The 16,627-nt window shown below is 36.6% G+C and overlaps 1 protein-coding gene across 3 annotated transcripts in view; it reads left to right on the forward strand.

The window, feature by feature from the left end:
* Positions 1-16,627, forward strand: part of HMCN1 (hemicentin 1) — a 482,690-nt gene that overhangs the window by 364,688 nt on the left and 101,375 nt on the right. For all 3 annotated transcript variants that reach the window (XM_086694136.1, XM_086694137.1, XM_086694138.1), the window contains 5 exons: positions 1,513-1,663; positions 3,512-3,706; positions 5,244-5,357; positions 9,545-9,732; positions 10,926-11,022. In XM_086694136.1, the coding sequence (XP_086550262.1) occupies positions 1,513-1,663; positions 3,512-3,706; positions 5,244-5,357; positions 9,545-9,732; positions 10,926-11,022 (745 nt within the window). The remainder of the gene's footprint in view (positions 1-1,512; positions 1,664-3,511; positions 3,707-5,243; positions 5,358-9,544; positions 9,733-10,925; positions 11,023-16,627) is intronic.

Genomic DNA, 16,627 nt, shown 5'->3' on the forward strand with positions numbered 1-16,627 from the left:
CAAATTAAATAAAAACTGAGAGAACTGACCAGTAAATTTAGCAACATGGATGTCATTGGTGATTCTGACAATGTCATTTTGGTCAAGTGGAGACTGTAAAAGTCTTATTGGAATAGATTCAAGAAAAGATGCATAGAAATGGAGACAGCATATGTAGAAAACATTTTAAAGTCATTGGCTATAAAGGGGAGTAGAAAAATGTGGAGTTAGGCTACATTCTAAAGAGATTTTTTTTAATGGGAAAAATTCTAGTATGTTGTATGCAGATTGAAATCATCCAGTGGAAAGAAATCATTTGATGATGATGCAGGTGACAGAGGACATAGTTGTTGGAGAGGTGTCTTTGAATAGACCACAGGATGCTCAGAATGGACAGACCAGTGTTAACCAAGGTTAGACTTTTACCAGGGAAATAAAATAAAGGGAAAGAAGGCAAAAGGAGTTGAGGGCTTATGCAAGGAGCGATTGTCATAATAGACCTTCACCAGGTCAGGAAAAGAGTGAGTGGCAGTGAAAAGAGGTCTGTGGGGGTGTGAGTCTTCCCTTGGGACCAAGAATTTATTGGAGTTGGGATGCTAGAGGAAGTAAGTTAGGAAGTTAGGAGGTAGTGGTCAGAGAGTGAGAACTTGAAAGTGAGATTATAAAGAGATGTGGTTACTGGTAATTACAAGGGTGAGTATGACTGGTTGAGTGGCTGAGAGAGGATTGGGGACAAAAAATTAAAGGAGAGGAGGTCAGGGAGCTGAGAGCACACAGCATTGGATAACTGTCTATGTGGGTGTTGAAATCACCAAGAATTACGAGAAAAGTATCATTAGAAAGAATGACAGTGAGCCAGGAGCTAAAGCCTTGAAGGAATAAGAGGGAACTTAGTGTAAATGTAAATGTTTAGAAGGCAAGAAATGTTCTATTAAGTGTAGGTGATGTTATTAATAAAACATTGTAATATAAATATCTGTAAGTTAGTTTGCCATATAAGTATAGTAATACTTTGAATCAAACACTGTAACATAAATATCTCTAGGTTACAAATTTCCATTTATGAAGTAATAATGTTTCTGAATGACCAATAAGTGATATTTAGATCAAATGAGAATATTCATGCCCCCAGTCTTTCATTTAAAAACTCTGAAATTTTCTACAGAATTATAGTAAAAGATATGCTTTTTTAGTACAGTGTGGAATCAGCTGATAAATAATTTTTCCAACATGGATAAATAGATATGGTATGTAAGAATGTTTTTTTATCATACAATAGATTTGATATATAAATGTGCCACCCGGCAATAACTGGGCACAGATGTAAAGCATATGAGCAATATTTTCAACAAATAAAAATGTGATTACTCAAGAAGTTTAATTAAAGTAAATTAATTAAATTATTGTTATCTCGAGTATTTCAAATGTAATTTATTTTTGTTTATTAAAGAATCCTAAAAAGTATCAGCTGTATGGTCTCTTAGAGGATTTATTAGAATACTTCATGGTAACATTATTATAATTGAATCACAGCCTCTTAAATCAGATGATCATGTTACTATTGCTGCAAATGGACACACACTTCAAATAAAGGAGGCTCAAATATCAGATACTGGACGCTATACTTGTGTAGCATCTAACATTGCAGGTGAAGATGAACTGGATTTTGATGTGAATATACAAGGTAATGATAAGATGCTTATTGTGTATAATTTAACTTATATGATCTATCAAAGCAATGAAAAAGAGATTCGACTTATTTTATTTTACTTTTTTTAAATATAATTTATTGTCAAATTGGCTTACAGATAACACCCAGTGCTCACTGGTTTATTTTAAATACCTATCTTTCTGTTGACAGTAAAAAAAATTCATTATTGAACACTGGAACTTGAGAAATTGAGGAAGAAATAATACATTATTCAGGGTTACTTCTATTATTTTTATGTTTCCTTCTGGTATCTTTTTGTAAGGTATACTTCATTTATAAATCAGGGTCACATGATACAGACTTTTCTATTACATGGGCTTTCCCCTAATATTTTTTTCATGAAGGTTTTGTTTGATAGCATTTACATGGAAGGCAAGAAAGTAGTAAAGTATGGAATTTTAAATGGTCAGACTTGAAATTGAATGATGATTTAGGCTCTTACAAACTTTTTGACTTGGGCAAGTTACATAAATATTTTAAGCCTTGGTTTCCATGTTTTGAAATTAATCCCTTAATTTAAAAGGGCTCCTGGGTGGCTCAGTCATTTTAGAGTTCAACTCTTGATTTTGGCTCAGGTCATGATCTCACAGTTGGTGGGTTCGAGCCCTGTGTCAGGCTCCACACAGTCCTAAATAACATAAAATATGTAAAAGTTTCAGGCGCTAGGGTGGCTCAGTCAGTTAAGCAACCAACCCTTGATTTCGGCTCAGGTGATGATCCCACTGTCCTGGGATCGAGCCCCATGTTGGCTCCACACTGAGCATGGATCCTACTTAAGATTCGCTCTGTCTCCCCCTCTCTCTCTCTCCCTCTCTCTCTCTCTCTCTCTCTCTCTCTCTCTCGCTCTCTCTCTCTCCCTCTCTCCCCCCCTCTCTCCCTCTTCCTCTCCCTCTCTTCCTCTGCCCCTCCCCTACTTGCGTGCGAGCGTACACACTCTTTCTCTCTCTAAAATAAATAATAAAATAAAAAAGTATGTAAAACTCTTAGAAAAACGTTTAGAAGTGGTACCTGCTATAGTTGTTGATATTGTTACTTTTGTGCTTTTATATATGCTTTTTATAACATGCTCTTTAATAATGTACCCATTTTATCAGTTGAGTATTAAAATATGTATTTAACTACACTTCTATTGTTGAATGTCTAGGTTGTTTCCAAGTTTTCACTACTCATGTGATGCTTCACTGAACATCTTTATACATAAAACTCTTGGACATCTGTGGTTTTTCATAAGTTACTAATAGTGGAAATTTTAGGTCAAGTGTTGTACACTTTTTTAATACTTTTGATGTGCAGGAAAATTGCCTTCTAGAAAGTTCATGCTTGTCCCTCAGAAATGTTTGAGAATGTCCTATTATTTTTGGTAATGCAGTTATCAATCCTGATTGCATAACTTCTTTAGTCTTCTTAGTAAGACAAATCATTGGCAAATGATCTCTGTTGAGCTGGAATTTTTTTAATGGTTCCTCAAAATTTAGTTTTTCCCACTATGATCATATTCCTAGCCATGCATATTATGGCATATCTTCCCTGAAAATAGGCCTCTTCATCTTCTAAGACCTTTAACAGGGAGAGCAAAGCATGAGCATGGCATTTTGAGCCCCATATTTCTTGTTCTTCCACATGAAAACCAACTCTGACTCCTGTCTACTACATTTTTTGGCTCAGGACTCGAGTTGGTAGGTGTGTAAGTACTGGAAAATATTTTCGCATTGTCTAATTTGTTACATTTACAAGTCATTCTTGTGAAAATACAGGCAAGATCTTTGTTTAATTAACCCGAGCATTCACATGTGTCTAACATGTCATGTCTTTCCTCCATAGTTCCTCCAAGTTTTCAGAAACTCTGGGAAATAGGAAACATGCTGGATGCTGGCAGGAGTGGTGAAGCCAAGGATGTGATCATCAACAATCCCATTTCCCTTTACTGTGAAACAAATGCTGCTCCTCCCCCAACACTGACATGGTACAAAGATGGCCGCCCTCTGACCTCCAACGATAGAGTATTGATTCTACCAGGTAATGATGGCTATGAACTGAGTGAAACGTGGGGTCTTTGCCAAGTGTGTTTCTCCTTATTTATTAGTTCAGTTGAGTTGATCAGCTTTCTGGCCATGTAATTTAACTGACACAAGCTGCCAAATGCCCCTCGTATCTGTGAACCTTCAAGCTAAAAGAGTGTAGGCTGAGAATTTTGACAATGGGCTGGCATACCTTAGGTTATTTTCAGATCTGCTACAGGATCATTCTATCAACTTAAGAAGTTCTTTGGCTTCCTTCACACTCCATGTCTCTAATAGTGTGATGAGATCATCAGTTCAGTTTCTACACATTATTAATGATAAATTCTAAAATCTGCTTGCAAATAGTTGCTATTCACTTTATTAAATGTATTTATCATAAATCAATAGTTATGATTATTAATTTCAAATATTTTAGTTATTGCATGGTTTATTGGTGGAAAAGAAGATGTTTAAACTGTTGTGGAATTAATAACCTTTTCAAGGCTTCTCTTTTAACAAACATTCAAAGAAGCTTGTCAAAATTTACCAAATTGTACACTTAAGGTCAGTGTAGTCCATGGCCTGTAATCTTGATTTCAATGAAATAAAAGACTGTCTTGAAAAAAATTTTAAAAAGGTGACTAAATACAAATGTTAGCTAAATGTTGTGATACATGATCTGAAATTGGATGTAGGCTTGGAGGAAATTTTTTATAAAAGATTGTAACAATAATAAAATTTCAATATGAACTGTGAGTTCAATAGTAGTTTTGTGTTGATTTTAAATCTCCTTATTTTGATCACTGTACTATGATTATATAAGGGATCATTCTTGTTCTTATGAAATACAGATTTATGAATATTTAGGGGGAAAAGGGCACCATGTTTCCAACTTACTCTCAAATGGTTCAGAAAAAGGATTGTATGTATGTATGTATGTATAAATAAATAAATAAATAAATAAATAAATAAATAAATAAATAAAGTATATATAGAGAGAACTAAAATAAGTGGAATGAAATATAAATGGTAAACATAGGTAAAAATTTGTTACACAATTATTGAAACTTTGAGTTTGAAAATATATCTGTGAAATGTTTTAAAAATATGCACTTATTCTTTTAAATCTGTATGTATTATAATATACTTTATAACTTTTGCATCTCTGGCTCTTACTTTCTCAAACCTGTACCTGCCTCAAACATTGTAAACTTCTTTTACATATGTTCAAAACTGTAAAATTAAGAAGTCACTACATAATAACATTCCACATGGAATATGATGAGACAGAGAGAGCAACATTACCCTCCTGGGAAGAAATAACACGAGCTATTTGTCTCTCAGGAGATGTGATTCGTATATTGGATCACTTATCAATAATGCAGTGTTTGTTATAAAAATGGTATGTCAGATTAAAACTGAACCATTAGATGAAATAAGAACCTTGAAAGAAAATGTAAGGAAGTCATTAGACCTGAAAAACCGCATCTCTGTTTATGACCAGTGTTCACTCTAGGATTTAGAAAAGTAAATATATTGGGATCTGTTTTCAGGTGGGCGAGTGTTGCAGATTCCTCGAGCTAAAGTAGAAGATGCAGGGAGATATACATGTGTGGCTGTGAATGAGGCCGGAGAAGATTCCCTTCAGTATGACGTTCGTGTACTCTGTGAGTCTTTGTTTGTTGTGCGTTCTTTCACTCAAAAAAATTTTTGGAGGAACTAATGTTTGCACGATGTTGCACTGAGCACTTTAAAGACTGTAAAGATAATCAGAAAGTGATAGTGCTACTGAGGAATTAATTATCTTATACAAATTGAGAACACATTAGTTAGGACTCCTGAAGTGTCAGGTAACAAACTGGCTTCGACTAAAAAAAAGAGAATTCATTGACTCAGAAGGCGAAAGAGTCCCAGGGTAGATCTGACTTACATCATAACTGATTTCTGTGGCTCAAAAGAGGTCAAGCAGATTTAACCTTCCTCTTTCTCTTGGTTTTTTTTCCTACTAGCATCACTCTCCGGCGGGGAGGGGATCCCCCAGATTGACAAGTTGGCCCCCAGGAGCTCTACTCTTACAACTTTCTAATTTCACATCCAAACGAAAGCCTTTCTTAGTATTTACAACTGAAGTCCTAGAATTGGATTTTCATGGCTTTAATTGGCTAAGCATGAATCACATTTCTACCTGTGAACCAATCATAGCAGCTAAGTGGGCTGTTTAAGGCCTAGTTTATGTGCCTATCCTTAGACTGCAGTGATCTCCATCTGAATGCATGAACTGAGAATGGAAGAAGTATTGTACCTTGAAGAGAAAAGAGAGGTGATGTCACTAGAAGCAGAAATAAGTAGTTGCTTCCATTAGAAGAGACTGCTCTAGAGAGGTGGCAGTGGGAATGTACAGGACGCCATCAGCATGAAAGAGTTTAGATTTTATTCTGAGTGATTAAGAAAATGGTGGCAAGAATAATAAAAATAAAAGATGTAGGAAAACAACATTATTTGGGAAGAAGGAAGTCAATTTTGTTTTGGACATGTTGAATTTGGCATGTTACAAGATAAAGATACCTAGGTATAATATTGAAAGGGTCGTTGGAAATAAGAAACTTCAGCACAGAGAGAGACTGAACTAAGAATGTAGATTTGATAGTTATCCACAAACAGGTGACATTCAAGGGCACGAGATTTCCAACAGCAAGGCTTATAGATAGAGTAGGAGAAGATGAAAAGAAGTTTGTGGTGGGATTGTTAACAAGTAGGGAAAAGGAAAAGGAAAACAGAGTTAGAGAAGAAACAATCTGAGAAGTTCATGAAAAGCAGTAAACTACATACTATTCTATCACAGAATCCAAGGCATGGAAATGGTTATCAAGAAATGGATCTAGTATTGACCACTAAAGCAAATTTAAGAAAAGTAAAACTGAAAAAGTCCATTTGGCTTTAAAACTAAGAAAACATTGATATGATTCAAAAGATTGATTTAGATACTGTGGTATGGTACAAAGAAAGCCACAGGACAAAAGGATTAATCTTGAGCAACTAATCAGAAAGAAAACAAATATAGAGTACTGTTAAGACATTTTGCAGCGGATGGAAGAAATGGAGTAGAATTTTAGGACAAACAGCTTGTTTGAGAAAACATATTTAAGAAAGATTTGAGCTTGCTTATAGGCCACAGAAGGTGATCCAACAGAACGGGACAAATTAAAATTTCAAGTGTGTGTGTGGATGGGGGAGGGTGGTGTGCAGGAATTGATGGACCAAGACCCTAGAACAGGTGAAAAATTCAATCTAGGAACCAAGAGGGGTTAATTAGCCTTTCGTGGTAATGAATTGCCATTCATTGGAATGGTTAGGAGAGAAATGGGGAAATGCATATCAAATGTCTTTAGTCCTTTTCATTAAGTATGAGAGCAAGAAAAACAGTGGCAGGGGTGTTTGGGTCTGCAGAAAACAGAGAAGTTTAGTGATTACCACCATAGAGGATGTGGTAGACAGTCAACTGTTGAAATTAGAGCCATGTGGCTCAGTTATTCCTTTCTACAGCCACCCTTCCTTCCACAGCATCCCCAGTAACCTGGAGGTAGAGGTAAAATAATAATAATAATAATAATAATAATAATAATAATAATAATGATAATAATTAGTGTGCTCTATCTGGGTGGGGCAGGGTTGTGCTACAAGGTAAACAGGTATATATTGTGGAAGCACTGGAGGGCGAAAAACTAGTGAGACAGAGCATCACCAAAATGACCCCTATGAGGTCTGGGCAGGGCAAGAGGGAAAATGATGGAATTTAGCTGATGGGTTGATTGTAAGTGAGGAAAGATTAGAAAGGCTAGAGTTTTCAGTGCAAACAAAGAGCAGCTTAGGAAGGAAGCCTGAAAAGAGGTGGAAGAAAGAACACTAGAGTCCCAAATTCATATATTTGACAAGTATCTGTTGATTGCTCAATTATGTGCCAGGCACTAAGGACATAGTAGTGAATATCCTAGACATTGGTCCTTCTTCAGGGAGCTTATAACTTGCAAAGGGAAGAGGTGTTAATATTGAGTGGTCCAAGGTATGGCTGTCTAGGACTGGCTGACATGGAATAGAGATGAACTAATTAGGGTTGGATGGGTCATCAAGATAGATCTTAAAGTCTATGAGATAGTGATAAGAAAAAAAAGAAAATCAGTACTAACATCACCAAGAAGAGTGAAGGAGTATCCTAGATCACATGACTTAATTTGACCTAAGTTTGGAAAGAGTTTAGGGCACAGTGGAAGAATCTGATAAAGAAGCAAGATAATGGGGTATTGGGAAGGACTGGGAGTCAGTTAAATTGAAATGGAACCTGGGGGGTGAGTAGTCAAAGGTAGATGTTCATCCCTTCAGGCTATTTTAATTAAGAGGAAGTTGCACAGCATGATGGAGATAAGTTTAGAGAGCTGGAACAAAACAAAAAATAGAAACTGTACCCAAAATTCTGTCTAAATTAGGGATGTTTCACAGTGTTTGAGGCTCACCTTCTATGTGCTACTCCAAGGTTCTCTACTGAGAATGATTCTGAATGGTGTAAGCCAGCTGATGGGTCAACAGCTGGAGGAGCAGGTCAAAGAAAGAGCTCTGGACCTCTGGGACCTCCGGGACCTCCTGATGGTTCAGCCCCAGGCAGAAGTTGAGGAAAACATAGAATCTTTATGTCCCAACATCCCATTTGTTTAGTTTTCCTGGTATTGGGGTTACTGACAGGTGCATTTAATCTGAAGTTCAAGTTCAGTTTTTACTAATCTGCAGTTCAAGTTATATCTTATGTTATCTAGAGTATAGTAAAAATCATATAACTTTGAATGTGAAAATTTGCATTTAAAGTAACATTGAAATTCTAATATGTACCTTGTAGCCTTGGTTATTTTGTTTACAGACTTTCAGTTTAGTTTTTGAAAGACCCAAATACCACAGGACTGTATCTACATTAAATATATAGTCTTTACTGATTGCTAAAGTTATGGTACATTGTAAGAGAATGAAACAAAATAGCTAAGCTTTCCAAATAAAATAAAATGATTATTCACTTTGAAGATAAATGTTCTACATTTACAACAGCAAGCCAATACATGTGTTTCTAGTTTATGAAACATTTCCATTTTTTAAAATTTTATGGGTAATGTGATTTTTCATAATGGACTAGTCTAACATAAGATAGGTATGCACCTGGATTCAGTGGTATTATTTTAAATTCAAATGAATATATGTAGGAAAATCTAGAATGTGACTCTTAAAACTTTAGTGTACATCAAGATCACCTGAACAAATTTCTTGGCCTCTCTAAAGATGCCCATTGAAGAGGTCTGAGTGGACCCCCCATATTTGTCTCTAACCACACTCCCAGATGATGCTGATACCATGGGCACTGAGGCTGCAGAAACACACTTTAAGAAGCCCAGATAATTCCCTTGCAAAATGAAACCAAATCTGTACATTCCAAATACACTTTAAAGATGTAATTGATCTGGCTTGTCTAGGTGACCAGACTTAAATATTCATTCATGCAGATTCTACTTATATGTATGCTTGAAAACCCAGAAGGCATAGTGGAAGGGGCTGAGAGAGAAACAAGGTCAGACAATTTGGAGAAGGATTGGGATTGAGCTAAATGGGAATGAAAATCGTGGAAGAGGTTAGTCCAGGATAGGTAAACCCAAATTCACACCATTTTTATCATCACCTTAAGTTATTGGTGTAAAATGTTTCTTCTTCAACTTTGCTCTTCTGTTATCATGCCATACTTTTGAAAACTGCCACAAAATTAGAATAACTGAAAAAAGACCTTATCTCCTGTCATTATCTTTTTGTTGCAATCATTTATTAGTGCCACCGATTATTAAGGGAGCAAGTAGTGACCTTCCGGAAGAGGTCACCGTGCTGGTGAATAAGAAGACATTGATGGAGTGTTTATCCAGTGGCAGCCCCACACCAAAGAATTCCTGGCAAAAAGATGGACAGCCCTTGCTCGAAAATGGGCATCATAAATTTCTATCTAATGGAAGAATTCTTCAGGTAAAAGTAAAATAATCTTATTTTTAAAAAGCTGTTTCACTTTGCATTTTATAAGAAGTCTTTTTCACTTTTAAAAGATACTTTTTGTTGGTTTGTAAATATTATGTTTATAAAAATAACTAACCATAAGAAGAATGTAAAATAAAATTCTTTATTCTATACTCCCTACCAGAGGGGACCACTATTTTCTTTAAGTTTTTATTTAAATTCCAGTTAGTTAACATACAGGGTGATATTAGTTTCAGACATATGACTTAGTGATTCAACACTTGTGTACAACACCCAGTGCTCTTCACAGCAAGTTCCCTCCTTAATTTGCATCCTCTGTTTAACCCATCCCCCTACCCCTCTCCCCTCTGGTAACTATCAGTTTGTTCTCTAGAATTGAGTCTGTTTCTTGGTTTGCCTCTTTCTGTTTTCCCTATGATCGTTTGTTTTGTTTCTTCAGTTCCACATATGAGTGAAATCATATGGTATTTGTCTTTCAGAGGTGGCCACTATTACACTTTTGTGTGAATTCTTACAAAAATTGTCTGTACTTTTGACACATGCACACCCCTAAATTTACTACAACACGGACCTTGTGATAAAAACCACATTATAAGTAAATTATTATAATCCTTTCTGTAGTCTATTTCTGATGATAAAATCCCAGGTGGTGTAAGGTTCCCTGTAGATCAACACTTCCCCTGTATTAGTAAAGAATTGGTAATAAATAATGAAAACCACATAAATATCCCAAATTGCTGTTCACTAATAGCCATGTGTATATTTTTCTTGGGTGCCTTGGTGGCTCAGTTGGTTAAGCATCCAACTTAGGCTCAGGTCATGATCTCGCGGTTCATGGGCTCAAGCCCTGCGTCCGGCTCTATGCTGACAGCTTGGAACCTGGAGCCTGTTTCAGATTCTGTGTCTTCCTCTCTCTCTGCCCCTCCACACCCCCACCTCTCAAAAATAAATAAACATTAATTCTTTTAATTTGCCTTTTCTGATTGGAAATCTTTGTAAATAAACATTTGATTGACCTAATAAAAGCTGGCATCAGCACTATTATGCACAAAAATTTCTTTTTCTTGTGCTCATCTGGTATTAATCAGAAAAGGTATGTGATATTTATTCTGAAACATAATGATGAATATGAAAAGTTGCTTTATTAAAAGTTTCAGTTGAAATGTCTTCATCTTTTTCCTTAGATTCTGAACACTCAAATAACAGATATCGGCAGGTATGTGTGTATTGCTGAGAACAGAGCTGGGAGTGCCAAACAATATTTTAACCTCAATGTTCACGGTAAGAGCTCAGTTCCAATAACGTTTCTTAGCATACGCTGGAAAAAGCACAAAAACTGTGTTTTGGATTATGTGGACTTCTTTTGTATTTTTCACTTGAACAATGTGTGGAGTCTGCATTTATTCAATCTCCTATGTTCTTCCCATCACAACCAGTAGGATTATAAAGTACAGATCTCCTAGGAAGCCTGTTATTATATTATTTCAGTCCCTTAGGATAAACTAGTTACTTTGAAAGTGAAAAAAGAATCAAAATTTGAAACTCCCCCAAATTTTTTGTTTTTATGAAGTTAGACCCAAATATAGCTCTTCTACTTATAAAAATTTACCCACTAACCCTGATCGGAACCAGTTTCTGTCCTCAAAAGTAGAATTCATGTTGAGTTATATCCTCTAGTACCATTAGGTATACTCCCTGGAAAAGAAAAAGTCATTTGGGTAGTTAAATAATTCTCAAAATCCATCAGTACACCTATATGCTAGACACTGCATAAATACTAATTTTTTGGTAAAAAGCTATTGAGATACTATTTAGGCAAGTGTGGAAAAAAAGAAAGCAGTTGGATGTCAACTGCAAATGATTAATCCTATTTTCATGACCCACATCTGTTTGGGAATATTAAATTGGAAATGGTGAACAATCATCGTAAAAGATTTCCTTTGCGTGTGGGATGCACATACAGAATTCTAGCCCATGTTGGAAATAGCTGAAATTTGACATTTCATGAAAAATTTCTCCCTCCAAAATACTTTTATTTAGCATCATGGATATTCTTCCTTGGTGTGATTTGTAGGGAATTTTGGCGTCCAGCCTCGTTTGGTGTTTCTGTAACAAATATTTGAAACATTTTTATCTTTGGATTCCCAGTACCTAGCACAATGGGTAAAACACAGTAGGTGCTTAATAAATATCCTCACAATTTTTTTTTTTAATTAGTACATCTAAGCAAAACACAAAACAATGTGCTGTGAATTCTCAGGAGTAATTAAATAAATATGATCATCGTGAAAGCATACATTCTAATCTGTAAAGGGCAGTAGAGTATATGTTGAAAATAAAAATGTTGATTATGTTTTGATTCCCAAAGCAGAATTAATTTTTCCTCCTCCATGTGATCAAAACCCCCATTATAGCAATTACATATATTGCCTTGTGTTAGTTATCTTTATGTCTGTATCTTCACCCCCAATCCTACAACTTTATTATAGATGTTATAGGCAAATAGTCATTTCTTACAGATCTTGGTCTCCCTGAACCTATCTATAGTTGTTGTAGTTGCAAAATAAATAGTTGGTGTTTTTTCATATCCATTGCCTCTTCTTTTTTTAAGTGATTTTTTTTAATGTTTATTTGTTTTTGAGACAGAGAGAGAGTGCAGGCAGGAAAGGTGCAGAGAGGGAGACACAGGATCCAAAGCAGGCTCCAGGCTCTGAGCTGTCAGCACAGCTCTAACTCAGGAACTGCAAGATCATGACCTGAGCCAAAGTCTGATGGTTTAACGCCCCCCATTGCTTCTTCCTAATGCATAGCAAAAACACCTGAAGTGGGAACCTTGCTACCTGGAGAGGCGGCAGCCACTAGAGTTTACCCTTAAGGGCTGGAGTTTGGGAGGGTGTTTCCTCGTTCACCAGTTAATGATACTTTGAACCCCAATTACAGTCAGGAACCCATACTTACAATTAGAAAATTCATTTCGGAGAGACATAATTTAAATTATCTTCACTTAAAACCATACCACTTGTTATATCCCACTACAACAATGCTTGCTTCTTTTGGACTCTGTCTGCGGGCCCTTGGGATTTCAGCTCTCTGTGTTCACTCTCCTTCGTGTCCAGCTTAACTCTTAATGGAAGAGCATTTCAGCCACCTCTCTTGGTCTTTTTATTGCTCTTGTTCAGTAAAAGCTCAGCTCTGCATCTAACAACACAACATATTTTCCGCTTGATACCTACTAGGTGCTGTGCCAAGTTTTTACGTATGCTATTTCACTTAGTTATCTCAATAATCCCGGGTGGTTGGTACCATTTTATACCTCTTTTACAGATAAAAAGGCTGAGGTCTAGTGAGATTAAGTTTACGTGCCCAAAGTTACAGAACTGGCAAATACAGTGCCAGGATTTTAACTTAGGTAGTCTCATTCTAGAGGTTTTAAACTTAGCTATTTTGCTGTGTTACCTCTCAGTAAATTCCACAGCTGACCATACCTGCACCTCTGACCACACCTGCACCTAGGTGGCTAACCATGGCTGGAGGAACTCTTGGAGTCAGGAACATCAATGCCTATAAATTGATAGGTATCATCTTGAACTGGGCTCTCCATACTGCCTGGGCTCCTCCTCTTATGTCTGCTCCCTAGTGACTCTCTCTCACCTTCATCCCTCTCTTCAGATGACCCCTGGCTTAGCGGGCTCGGGCTGCCATAACAAAATGCCAGAAACTGTGTGGCCTAAACAAGGGAAATTAATTTTCTCACTGTCTGGAGGCTGGAAAGTACAAAATCAAGGTTCCATCAGGGTTTGCTTTCTGGTAAAGGTTCTTGCTGGCTTGCTTTGGCCACTTTGTCCCCACAAGGCCTTTTCACTGAGCACACATGGCCAGAAAAGCAAGGAAACTCTCTGATGTCGCTTCTTGTAGGGACAACAATCCTTAATATCAGGGCCTCACCCTTACAACCCCATTAAGCTTAATTATTTCCTTAAGGGTACCATTTCTAAATACAGCCACAGTGAGGGTCAGGGCTTCAGTATACGAATTGGGAGTGGAAGGGCAAGGCTGGGTATGTACACATTCAGTCCATAAACAGCCCCCTCTCGCTTTCTGTCAGTAAATGCCCTCACCTCCTGTTTTACAGAGAAAAGAGAAGGCATAGCCCAGAAACCACCTCAAATTCCTACCATCAAATGGAGCGTACTAACACCATCTGTTATTGCCACTTCTTTCCCCATTACCACAGAAGATCGAAGCATCCCTCTACCTTCCAAAGGCCAAAGACTAACTTGACTCTAGATCCCTGTCCACTGCCTCCTCCAAAATCTCATCATCTCCTCTCTTTCTCTTGAATATTGAAATTCTCCCTCTTTGTGGCTTCTTCCCAACAGCACTTAAATTTACTTATATCTTCCATTTTTAAACAACAGCAAAATATTCCCCTTGGACTTACACTTTCCCTTCAGCTGCCTCCCTCGCTTTCTCCCCAATTTCAAAACAAGCCTTTCTAATAACTGTATATATTTAATGTCTCCATTTCCTCGCTCCCACTCACTCATTCCACCACTGTATTCCAAATTTCACCTTCACATCACCAATGAAACTGCTCACTGAATTCATCAAATGACATCTTTATGTCCAAGAGGCACTTCCTGGATTTATCGTTTTTATTTCTGTGCATTTGACATTCTTGCCACTATCATTTTCAAATATACTCTTCTCTTTGGCTTTTGTGACACCTATACCCCTTATTTATACCCTGCCTTTTGGGTGTCATCCCTGACTCCTTCTCCTCTTCCTTAAATTTTATCCTCAAAACATCAAGTCCTAAAAATTCTATGAAATGTCCGTAAGTCCATTCACTTTTCTTAATCCTTTTTGACACCATCCCAGGCATAGCTACCAACATCTGTCACACATTTTACAGCACTGGTCTCCTCACTGGCCTTTGTGAATCCCTTCTAGCCTCATAATTAGTTCTCTCCATGGTGGCCAGATTGATATCTTAATTTCTGATTAAAACACTCTTCAGCTCCCCATTCTTGAGGCTGTATTTCAGCATTCTTAATGAATGGGTCCCAGAGACCTTATAAGATCTTACCTTTGGGAGCGCCTGGGTGGCTCAGTCAGTTAAGTGTCTGACTTCAGCTCAGGTCTTGATCTCACAGTCCGTGAGTTCGAGCCCCACAGCGGGCTCTGTGCTACAGCTCAGAGCCTGGAACCTGCTTCAGATTCTGTGTCTCCCTCTCTCTCTGCCCCTCCCCTGCTCATGCTCTATCTCTGTCTCTCAAAAATAAATAAACCTTAAAAAAAATGAAAAGAAAAAAGATCTTAACCTTTGCTTAGTCCTTTAATTCTCTGTGCATCTCCCCTACTTTGTTCTTCAAACTCTGGTCACGCTAGTCTTCTAGGTGCTGTGTTCTTTTCTCCACTTGGACCTTTGTATATGCTGTGCCTTCTTTCTGGAAGTACACCCATTTTCTGTCTTTCACTTAACTTATTCTTGTTCGTATTTCAGTATCTTCTTCAATGTCACTTCCTCCTCCTGATCCCCAGATTAGGATAGTTCCCTGTTGTTACCCACTCTTCTGATTGACTCTCATCACATTTGTAATTACGAGGCAGTATAGAACAGTGGCTAAGAATAAGGGCAATTGAGCCAGACAACAGTCTTTAGGTCTCTTCCAGTAACTAGTTGTGAAGCCTTAGGCAAGATGCCAACTTTTCTGTCTCCAGTTCCTTATCTCTAATATGAGGATAAGAACTGTATTTAACACATAAGGTTGTATGGGGAGTCAATACATATATGTGAAATGTATGTGTGATGGTATTTGTGCAGTGTTTAGAACAGTGCCAAGCACAGCATATCCATTCAAAAAAATGTTAGCTGTTATTTTTAGTTCAATGTCTGTCTTTAATGTCAAACTATTAACTCTATGTGGGCATTATCTATTACATTTTCACACTGCATTAGCACTTAGCACAATGTGTGGAATACAGTAAATATTTAATAAATGTCTAATAAATGAATGATGAATGAATATTAAAATTAATTAGTGGGTGAAAAATAAACAACCATGTGATTGTATAAGAAATTTTGCCTTTTTGATGTTTTGCTTTTGTTTTTGATGTTGTTTTAAGACCTTCATCTTAATATAATGAGTGTTCTGTTAATTGCATTCATGTCTCTCATCATTGGCCTGAACAAGACCCATTTTTACTTTTATTTATTAATCAGTTCATTTTTATGCCCGTTTCTTGCTCCTTTTTACCCTCTCCTTTCATAGAAAACCATTCGAATGTGTTAAGATGTTATACCATCTATGTCTGTGTATTCTTATAAAAATCTATTCCATTTACATATGTTTTAATGTGCATAAATAGCATTACATTATTAATCCTATTCTTTTTTTATTCCACTTTTTCTTTGCACTGCTTTGCTTTTGTAAATCTTTTTTTGTTTTGAACAATAAACCATAACATTGTTTATTTCTTAAATTTTCTGCTCATCTTGAAAGTCACTTATTTACATCGTCAAAATAACCTGTATGATTTGTTGATAGACACCCTAAAATTAAATTTCTACTTTACTGTTGCTATACGCACTAAGATAAATCCTTAAATAAAAATGTAATATTAAATACAAGAATATTCAAATGTACTGAATAAAAAGTGCTGTTAGGTCTTTCTTTGTACATTAACAAAACCATATTAGGAACTGCCTGCTACATTTTACACATAAAATACACAATAATTCTGTCTTTGAAAATTCTAGTATCCTCTTTCAATTGGGAAAAACAAAACTGATGGAAATTAGTTTGATGAGGACATTAGGAAATTAGAAGAGACAGCAAAATAACAGTATCATTAAGTCAGTGTGTTAGCAGACTATGGTCAT

The sequence above is a fragment of the Puma concolor genome, chromosome E4, assembly GCF_028749965.1.
Source record: "Puma concolor isolate L17-30 chromosome E4, mPumCon1.1.hap2, whole genome shotgun sequence".
Classification (NCBI taxonomy): Eukaryota; Metazoa; Chordata; class Mammalia; order Carnivora; family Felidae; genus Puma; species Puma concolor.